General features: G+C 42.6%; 1 protein-coding gene and 1 long non-coding RNA gene across 2 annotated transcripts; both read left to right on the forward strand.

The window, feature by feature from the left end:
* The first annotated feature begins 5,056 nt into the window (after nucleotides 1-5,056).
* Nucleotides 5,057-6,578, forward strand: LOC4328246 (uncharacterized). The gene has a single exon (XM_015767248.3). It carries the CDS (start codon nucleotides 5,280-5,282, stop codon nucleotides 6,405-6,407), a length of 1,128 nt encoding a protein of 375 aa, XP_015622734.1. The 5' UTR covers nucleotides 5,057-5,279; the 3' UTR covers nucleotides 6,408-6,578.
* A 233-nt stretch (nucleotides 6,579-6,811) lies between these two features.
* Nucleotides 6,812-7,848, forward strand: LOC136355168 (uncharacterized). The gene is made up of 2 exons (XR_010739328.1): nucleotides 6,812-7,138; nucleotides 7,593-7,848. It is a non-coding gene; the product is annotated as an uncharacterized lncRNA (long non-coding RNA).
* The last annotated feature ends 3,429 nt before the right edge of the window (nucleotides 7,849-11,277 follow it).

Consider the following 11,277-nt stretch of genomic DNA (forward strand, 5'->3'; position numbering starts at 1 on the left):
GAAAAAGGAGGAGGAAAAGGGGGCTTACCCCTTGCCACTTTGGGGAAAAGGAGGAGGAAGAGAGGGCGACGCGGCAGAGGGGGAGAGCTCTGCCTCCGTCCCTTGGAGGTTAGCGCGCGGAGAGAGGCGGGGCCGAGTCGATGACGACGGCGATGACGGCGGGGGCGGTTTGGAATGGAGCGGCGACACGGACGGCAGGCGCAGGCAGGCGCGGCAGAGGCTGACGGCGGCGGCGACCAGGCGGTCGGCCACCACGGCGCGCGCGCGCGGGGGCGGCGCGGCGATTTGGGCGGCGTCGGCGGGAACGGCAGCGAGAGCGGAGAGGGAGGGCTCGGCGCGGCTCACGGGCAGAGAGAGAGAGAGAGAGAGAGAGATGGGCCGAGAGGAATTCGGCCCATCGAACCCGAGGGAGGCAAAATAGACTTTTGCGGAGGGATTTGATTTGGGAAGGATTTGGATTCAAGATTGAACTTGACGATAGATCGGGGATTTGAGATCCGGAATGGCACGGACACTAGACAACAAGCAAGAAACAGATTTCGCAATTAGGGTTTTTAAGAGATAGTTTTCCCGCTAGGCGCCACGACGGAACGGGCGCCACACGACGCGAGGCCACGATGCACGCAGTGAACTCTGGCTCGAAGGTTCTCCTCATCCTCAAGATCGTTGTCCTCTCTCTACGTGTTCTTCTATGTCTTCAGTGTTGATTTCGTGTATGTACATGTATCTTGGATGGTTATGATGGGGGATCTCAGGTTGTTCTTGGATGGGGATCTCAAGGATGTTTTTTTGGTTTGAGCAGAAGCCGTCGTCGCTCGACGCATTTCCCGTCAGCCGTGAGCTCGGTGCCTCCGTGTACGTCTACCGCCTTGCGAGCGCGCCGCCTTTTTTTATTACTAGATTCTCATTGCGCGCCGCCTTTTTTGTTACTATACTGTTGATCAGTTTTGAAATATGCATGATGATTTCACAAACATAACAGTACTATTTCAAGCAATCTCCAATTTGAAACCATATAGTATCACAATGTACTTAGCTTACAACACATTGATGAAACGTACCGACTCCGAGTGACAAATCTACATATAAGCACGCTGTACAAAGTGGTACATCTGAGTTTGAATATCTTCAATTCTGTGGAGATCTTGCCTGGGACAATCCTTGATCATCAGTTGCTTGGGTATTTATAATGCCCATGGAGTAGTCAAAAAGAGATGGCACTCGTGTTGTAGCCTCAAAACAATCTGCAAAAATATTAGTTGTGGAATATGCTGAATGGTCTACTTGATGTCTAACCAGATTCATGTTATATGGTAGGTGTGAAAAAAAAAGAAGATGATCCTATGGTTCATATTTGTGAAAAACACAATGAACAAGGTTGTTTACAGGAAAAAGTTGCTTTCATCAAGATGTTAGCATGTTCTAAACCTCTAAATCTCTAATTAACCATTTTAATGTACGTATATAACATAGCCAGCATCCTTAATGGGTGTTAGTAATACGTAGAGATAAAAAAATATGTATTATTATTAATCGACAGCGCATTGCGGCAGCATTTCCACCATAACATGTAGAAAATGCATGGCAATAATCAACAACACCAGATACCAAACACAAGATACTAACTGGAACTCTTAACCATACAACTGAAATTTGTCTAATTGTTTTAGAGAAATTAGTGGATTCATCAGATAAACAAATTATAAGAAGCAAACTCTCATGTAAGAAGTTTTAGATATGCAGAGATAGAAGTTCCAAACCCCGACAGGGGTCGACGAAATCGGATAGACTTTTGGCCTGATGTTCTTGAAGATCATTAGTTTTCTATATACATTTCTGTGGAAGGAACTGGCTGTGTATATCTTTCGTGGATATAGAGGCCGGATTAATGAAAATCCATTATCTAAAAAATTTTCTTTGGAAGGAAAGAAAAACAAAATGCAACAGTATAGAAAGGGAAAAAAAAGGGTAAATGAAGGCACACAATTGATAGTGCATACTCAGGTATCTTGTTCTTCTGTAGATGGCTAGAGCTTTGATAGGACAAAGTTTTGTCATGTCAAAGAACTGCAATAGGTCAAAAATATAATTTGATCAAAGAATCTAGTACAGCCATCTATGATTAAAAACAGAAAAGAAAATTGGTAAATGATAGAAATGCCATTTCCACGAGATTAATGATGCAATCATTGAATGAACAGTAAATCTTGAAACTTTCCTTCAGAACCAGAGTAGCCAAAGTTCAGAAATCGGAACCAAGGTCAGACATACAATTACCAGAGGTAAGGCATAGCACATAGTTTCCAAACGATGCTCCTTGAGGCTGCACACACAATTATAACATTAGCAAATGGCATGCACAATTCAAAACCAGTCAATTTATAATAATTTAACTTATCTTGCAAAATAAATTCAAATCAACCATCATTATGTTAACATATTATAATTATACACATGCAGAAAACCTGTCCTTGTACATTGTTTGCATGACTTCTTTGACTATCTTAGTCTGATGACATATGTATGGATATCATTCTATTCTACAAGTAGTCATTCCAAGGCATGAATGCATCTTTACACAAATGTGATGCTAAAAGCAAGCAGACTATCTCCCTTTTCGTACCATAAATCCAAAACAGTACACAAAAGCTAAAATGAAGATTGTGATATAAAGTATCCTGTCATTTACAGATAGAAGATCAAGATGACATGGTGATCACTATGAGACATTTATAGGCCTTGATTGGAACTTGTAACTTTTTTTTGTTGTTTACTATGGTAATTAACCAACTCCTGTATTTCACATTGCCTCTACCCAGGAATAAGACCATAGATTTTGTGATTGGACTGTCCAAGATATACTGATCAAATATTTTCAGGTTGTAAAGGGATAGAGGAAGAACAGAGACAAGGAGGGTGGTTAGGATCTGTTCATATGGCTAAGTTTTTCCTTTTTTCTATCTCTACTAAATTAAAAAGGTTCTTACCTTAGTAATTACAACTAATGTCTATGTTCAGAGGTTAACCTTAGCACTTGGACAAAACATCCCCCACTACACAACCAAACCTATAGATAAAATTTTCTGCTTGGAGTTCAGACCATCGATCAACCAACAAACATATCAACAAGTTCTAATACGAAGTAATATCACCTGACCAACCCTCACCTTCCAGAATCCATAGCCGATTGTTGTCCTTTCATCACTAATAAGAGAAGGAAAAAATTCATCGATCGTTAGGTATTACTTGGACAAGGGGTCATCTATGGGTATAAATACAAACCCCCCTAGGAGGAGAGATGGCACAACCAACATACACGGAAGCCACGGTTCATATGCACCCACCTCATATGAACGGAAGCCACGGTAGTACATAATGGACTAGACTCATCCCTGGTGCAATGTGCATATGTGTCAGCCATATGAGGTGGGTGCATATGAACCGTGGCTTCCGTGTATGTTGGTTGTGCCATCTCTCCTCTTAGGGGGGGCTTGTATTATACCCATAGATGACCCCTTGTCCAAGTAAAACTAGGGAGACCAATATGGATACAATCTGGCTAGTACTTGTCGTTTCCATATAGAACTCTATTTGTCCTTCCTTATCCGGAACTCTTTCTATATACGAGGTATGATTCTGAGCTTAGTCAATTACTATTAGGGATGTGGTATCCATAACCCTGACAATTTTGTATCCCTCTTCTCTTTGGGTTGTGCCTTATATGGCTGATTAAGTCTATTTTCGATCCCTCTACTATTTTTATTTGACCATGTCGTGCCGGGCTGGCCCACCATGCCAAGGCATGGCTCAATTGTCGGGTCGTGCCGTCGAGCCTCGGGCCTTTATGGCCATCTATATAGGTGTATGTTTTAGAGTCAGAACCAAGATTACATGTACCGGAGTTTCAAAAAAAAAAGAAATTACATTTACTGGTTTTGGAACTGTCATCCATGCATACTAGATGATACCCCGCGCGTTGCTGCGGGATATTTGGATAATACCTTCATATTAACATTTGTATTGGCTGAAAAAGAAGAACAAAAGTACAAAGAAAATAGAAAACGTGTTATAACTTGACGACTGACTGAACTAAAACAACAGATCTCACAAAGCCCTTATCCAGTTAAACTGAGAAAAGCTAACTGGGCTGGATAATAAGGTTTGTATTCATGCAACGATCAGGAAAAACCATAGGATTAGATCGAACGGCTTAAAAGTGCTGATGACGTGGAGCAATCTTTATAAGAGTAAATGCTCTAGTGGGTACCAACTGTATAGGAAGAAAGGATAAGCATAAATGCCTCTAAATTGGTACCGGTTAAAAAACCGACATCTATAGTGGGTATCCAACCGACACCAATAGGGAACTACTTCCTCTGTTTTATATTATAAGACTTTTTAGCATTACCCATTTTCATATATATGTTAATAAATCTAGATATATATGTTCATTAACATTTATATGAATATGGACAATGCTAGAAAGTATTATAACCTGAAACGGAGGTAGTATGTACTAGTGGACGACGAGCTCCCATCTCCCGGCCGAGGCCAACGACGGCGGCGCGGGGACGACACGCGCCTCCCGGCCGTCATCCCGTGAGGCATAGAAGTAGCAGCTCTGCTGGCCGTGTTGCCACCAAGCTCGCCGAGGACCGTTGATGCCTCCACGGCTCCAACGTTGATTCCCCAGACGACAACGTCGTCCCCCCACCACAAGATTTCGCCATGTCCACCGCTCGGCCTTGAGCATCACCGTCCTCAGCATCCTCGCGCTGTCAAAGATAGTAAGGCGAAAGGAAGGAATGGCACACTGACACGTAGGGCCATAATATTTTCTCTTTTCCCCCAAATATAACAGTGCCACTTTAACCAAAAAAAAAACGCTTTGAACGAGTCGAGGTTTTGCGGCAAGGCTTAAGGGGCTCAAAATAGACTTATTCCATTCAGAGCTGTTTGGGGCACAGGGCCGGCGGCCCAGAGAGGCGGTGGTGCCCACGAAGCCTACACAAGACCGATGCCCTATTTAGGTCAATCGTGGACTATGGACAACCCCACACCCCAAAATCCCCAATCGCCGCGCCGCACTGCGACTGCGATTCTCCCAATCCCCGGTGGATATCGATCGGATTCAGATGAACACTCGATTCCGGCGGCCGGAGGTAAATCCGGAGTCGATTTTTTCGCAAATCGCAGGTACTCTACGCAATTTTTGTTCCTAATCCCCAAATCCCCAATTGCCGCACTGCTACTGCGCCGCGTCTCGCCGGCCGATTTGGATGGCTGCGGGTGGGACGCAAGCAATGAGGCAGTTCGTCTATCTGGTGGTGAAGGGCTGCTACGATCGCCGCCTGCGGTGTTGTCGCGACAGCTACATGGCGGACACCTTCCACATGCGCCGCATCAACGTGTCCCGCTTCTTCTTCTACCCCGAACCGCCGCCGCCGCCGCCGCTGGCGATGGTCGTCGACGCTCGGCTGCCTCGCCCCTGCATCACCTTCTGCGCCCCCTGGGTCATGCACTTCATGCTGCTGGGCCGCAACAGCGACAAGGTGCTCGCCGTCGACCACAAGGGCCGCACCACCATGTACGACCCCGCCGCCAACACCATCCGCGCCGCGCCCACCCTCGCCCACCCCAAGAGACTCCCCGCCATCTCCCTCCCCATTGGTGACGACCTCTACATCCTCGACCCGACCTCCTCCGACCACCGCTGCTTCGAGGCCCTCGTCTACAAGCCCGGCGGCCCCGCCCACGACTGGGTCACCACCCGTGGCCCCATCGACCGGTACAACGACTGGCACTGCCAATCTCTCCCGCCGCCGCCCTACCATCCCTACTCCTGCAGCTTCGTCGGCGCAAACGGAGCCATCGGCGGCTATGCGGTGGTCGGCGGTGGCGGCGACTCAGCAGAGATCTGGGTGTCAACCAACGACGGCAGCGGCAGCGGCACCTTCTCTTTCGACACGGCGCGGCGCGCCTGGACCAAGCACGGAGACTGGACGCTCCCATTCCGTGGCCTCGCCGAGTACGTCCCCGAGTACAACCTCTGGTTCGCCCTCTCCTCCGGCTCCAACAACAACCATCTCTGCGCATTCGATCTCGCCGGCGCAGCCGAGCCGCCGGCGACGCGCGATTTCTGCCAAGAACTCAAGCCACCCAAGGACTGGAAGCTGGTGTCATCCCATCTGGTGCACCTGGGATCCGGCAGGTTCTGCATCGCAAGATTCTTCGAAAAGCCGGTCAAGATTCCAGTGTGCTGCGTCTGCGACATGGATACGCAGACGTACGGCGTCTTCACCGGCGTGGAGGTGAAGAAGCCGGGAAGAGGCCTACGGCTACGGATGGTCAAGCACAGATCAGAATGTTATCGCTTCGATGACCACATTAAGGAATGGGTGCTGTAATATTTATCTAGTCTTTTTTAGAAAGATTTGTGCAAATAGATGAACTCAGTAGCATTGGATATGCTGGTGCTTCAACACCTTGAACACTAGCACAACTTTTTATCTCTATCAAGTTTTAGAGGAGAACTCATCTGTACCTTTTCCTGACAAACAAGAAGATTTTTTATTTTATTTTGGATGTCTCCTGATATAGGAGGCAAAGACTGTTTCAGTGTTTCTTTTTTCTGGGTTCAGAAAAATCAGAGGATTTATGTCTCTTCTTAGTTCTTATGTGGAGAAGATTCTTCAAATTGCTGACGTTTCTTATAACGCGAGTCCTGAAAATGCAGAAAATGTTAATGCAGATAACTACACAACAGACTGGAACATCACAGGATAATGTTCAAAAAAGGTACTTGTACTATGCATACCTTATTCTCTGCAAATTGTTCCCTATTTAATTGTGCTACTGAGCTATTGCACTTGCGAGTTATGATGTTAAGCACAAGATTATCCAATTCTTCCGCAAAAGGATCTTCAGTTTCATCCATTTGCAGGTCATCCAAATCAACCTCAGAAGTTTCTTCTGTTTCCTCAATTTGCGACATGGATACGAACCGCACGGTCCAAGCTGTTTTCACCGGCGTGGAGGTAAAGCCTTGCGGTAAGGCTGGAAGAGGGCTTCGGATGATCAAGCACAAATCGGAATGTTACAGCTTGGACAAGAACTCCTCTACCATTGAGTGCTCTAAGTAAGATTCTTGGATTTTGTTACTAGCAAAGGCTCCGATTAGCGGAGCTAGCTGCTGCTCAAGGAAGTAGGAAGCCAGCAATAAGCTGCAATGTCATAATACTAATGGTAATACTCCCTCCGTCCCTAAATATTTGACACCGTTGACTTCTTTAAGCATGTTTGACCGTTCGTCTTATTCAAAAAATTTAAGTAATTATTAATTCTTTCCCTATCATTTGATTCATTGTTAAATATATTTTTATGTATACATATAGTTTTATATATTTCACAAATTTTTTTGAATAAGACAAACGGTGAAACATGTTTTAAAAAGTCAACGACGTCAAATATTTAGGGACGGATGGAGTAATAAACAAGATTCATTAACTTCTACTTCTCTGTTTTGCAAGTCAGCATATATATTGGGGGACCTGGCTGTGTTGCTTCTTAGTTAGCATGGTCTTATTTTCCAGGGAATGCGCAGAAGGATTATGCATATTTTGTATTTTTGAAATAAAAGTGTGCATCTTTGTATTAAGAAGATAAGGCATTAGGCATGCATGGTTGGTCAGAATGGCAGAGCAAGAGAAGGTGTGCTTACAGAACAAGTTGATTGCCAGCTCTACTTGCTTGTGTTCCAAGGGTGTGCTGAGATGCAATCCGTCTGTTTGATGTACAGAAATACGGAGTAACTCTATTTTATTTGATGAACATACCTATATTGTTTCATTTGTTGCCTCTAGTCTCAGCTCTTAATTTTGTGTAAATCTGAAGTTCTGAACATACAAATCATATCAATCATGGTGTGTGAAATGTGAATGCAGCAGGAATTAGAATGTCATGCCATGTCCCTGTTGCCAAAGTGAAAGAATGTTATTTGCGATTTCTTTTGTTCAAGGGTGGTACTGGACACTGGTATAACAAAAACTGGATAGGTATTGCTCGAGGTTACAATGAAGTACCACAAGTTGGCAGAATGAAGACAGAGTCTGAGATAATGGTGCGAGGTTGCAAATGATTTCAAGTAGATCAGAGAAGTAACAATGATATTTATGATAATATGAAACAGAGATCTGATTGCTCGTACAAACTACAAAGAACTTGCATCACTGCTAGTTTCATCCCATCGCCGGGGGATGGGGTTCATACAGAATAATAACAACTAGTGTGGTGGCCTGTGCAAATTACGCGGCTAGCATCTTTATGTTTTCTCTCATATAATAGCAAATATATTTTTTTATTTTGTTATTAAAACACCTTAAAATAACAATATAATTTAAATTTTGTACTAACTTGACCAAACTATAAACGTGTAATGTTCATATTGTGTTGTATTTCCGTGTTGTATACATGTGATAGTTATTAATTGTTTTCTAATACAGGATTTTAGTTATTTGTAAATTGTATTTCTATATGGACTCTAGACTACTCTTTCAATATTCTTTATTTTTTAATTACTAGCAAAAATGTTCGTGCGTTGCAATGGGAAAAACAGAAAATATAATCCATTTGTCCTTCGTAAGACATATTTTCCATGTCAAAAAGCCAGGTAACTTGTTCAAAATAATTCATTTCCTATCTCTATATCTGCCATCAAATACGATTTTGTAGAAAAAAGGAACATTTTTCAGTCTAATGCATGTTTATTGTGACCTCACTGTGCTGAATATGATCGAGGGGGGGAGGAGTGCGAACATTGAGAGTATGATAGCTAGGCTGCCTCGAGGCCCATACAACATAGTACATGGGTCAGGAAAAAAAGAAACAACACACCCTCGCTCCCTCAGCACCATGTGTATTACAATCCTTTGTGGGATGGTGGGAATCCTCACTTGGACTCAATGGTTGATGGATGATAGAAACAATTCAAATATTTTTAATGAGGTAATAAAAAGGCACATAAACATGTAAGAAATGTCATATTAGCAGGGATTTAAGTGTGTCGACCCGTAAGCCCACTTATAAACCAAATTAGTGGGTAATCCATGGATCAATCCGCGGGTTATCTACTAATTTTGTTTATAAGTGGATTCATGGGTTGGCCCACTTATTAGGCATTGAAATATTGTATTCGTAAGTTATAACCATACATCTCACACGATAACATAACATATGAACACTCCCACCAGAGCTCATGAATGAAACATCAAAAATTATTTTGAAAAGCCCGTAGTGTGCTCTCGCTGATTGATTTGTATAGTATGGTGCACATGACATGGTTTACCATAAGGAGGCGCATTCTCTTCGATTCGTATATGGAGTGGCATTGCAAAGCTTTATATTGAGACTAGTAAACATGCACGTGCAATGCACGTTTCACAATATTTATATGTTATAATATTTGTGATATTGTACCAACCAAATTTATGCATCTTGTCAAAACACAAACAAAACAAATATAAAAAACAAACAATAGGAAACAATGATAATGTGGAGAGGTGGTGCCATTGTACCAACCCACTCTGAGTTCCATTGCCTACTTTCCCGTGCGGCCGTGCCATCTGCCTCTGTAATATCTTCTTAACATTCTTCCACATAGAACTTGCTTCTTTATGCCCACATCCATCACTACAGCTAGTTAACAACTTATAATAATGCTGATATAGTCTCATCTCTGCATATCAACCATCATACAACAGAAGTAGCACAAATTTAGGGGAAAGAAAAAATATTAAACAATTTTTTTTATTTGTCTTGTATCGACAAAAAAATGCAATAGAGTGGTGCGAACAAATAGCTGCTTACATATTTTCATTTTTCTTCTAGATATTTTTAGAAATGCTTCTAGGTAATTAACATCCAACTGTATAACAGAAAACATAACATTGTTATCCTGGAAAATGAGTTATAAGAAAACTTAGATTTAATCAAACAGAAATAGAACAAAAGATGGTAAAGGATGGTATTCCGTTCGGATGGGATGATACCTCTGACCAGTATCAGGTGATTCCTACCAGTACCAGGTGATACCTCAGTGGTATCATCTCATCCGAACAGGATACCGTCCTGTAGCATTTCCCTGACCTTATGAGTCCCCTAATTTTAGTATTGTATTTCTTGATTGCTGATTCATGCATGATAATATAAGAAATCGATACCGATCATTGCCAATCATAAGCAGAACTGCATTGACGTGCGTCATATAGCTACAGGTACTATCATGACACTTAGATTCTTATTTTGCATAGTAATGAAAGCAGACATGAAAAAACCACTTATCTACAGTTTGCCCAGGGGCGGATCCAGAAACAAAAAATTGGGGGGGAGGGGGGCTCAATTACGCAGTTTCTTCAACCTCCAGCCATCTAAGGACCTTTAGTTTATTATTCATGGTGAAAAAATTGAAGGGAATGCTCTGGGGGGTATCAATGGATCTTGTGGGTATGGGGGGACTCGAGTCCCCCCTGCACCCACGTTGGATCCGCCCCTGAGTTTGCCTAGACTATTTAATCTAGTTTAGCATTGCAGACAGCTATTGAAGTATTTCTAACAGTAATGACTTTCTCAATCTCAGATGGTTCATATTGCTAGAGCCTACCTTTCCCATTATATAGCTTGCTCTCTCTCTCTCTCTCTCTCTACATGTAGGTTCATTTGGGAATCAACTAATTACCTCATGTTAATTCCCTATTAGTTTTGCAGTACATGGAGCAGCACAAGCTCAGATGATGCACCTCAGCATCGGTACAATAGATATATCTACAAGACCAACTTCTACAATTTTGTACAAAATTACAAGATTTTTGCCATTTTGACTCTCAGCTTATACGACAGTCTAGTTTTCTGTCTAAACTTTCAGATATGAAAAGATCGCAAATTGTATGCCTCCATCTAATTGGTTGATTGTAAGACTGGTTGGACATGCCATCCAAAATAGATAGACTGGTTGAATGGACTTGAAAATTACTTCAACCATGTTGAATGGAGTTGAGAATTACTTCAACCATCTTCCTGTCATGAGATGCTCGTGCAATGCTCTCGATGTTCATCTATACTAATATAATGTCGCATGTCATAGTATATAATGCATGTCAAAACGTGAGCATGCACTGGTCATAGATCCACAATAAATATAAAACTGAGATATAAGCAGTCTGTGAACATTTATCAATTATCAGAAGATTATTAGAAACTAAACACCATGCAAAAATGTGGGAT

This window comes from Oryza sativa, chromosome 2, assembly GCF_034140825.1.
Source record: "Oryza sativa Japonica Group chromosome 2, ASM3414082v1".
Classification (NCBI taxonomy): domain Eukaryota; kingdom Viridiplantae; phylum Streptophyta; class Magnoliopsida; order Poales; family Poaceae; genus Oryza; species Oryza sativa.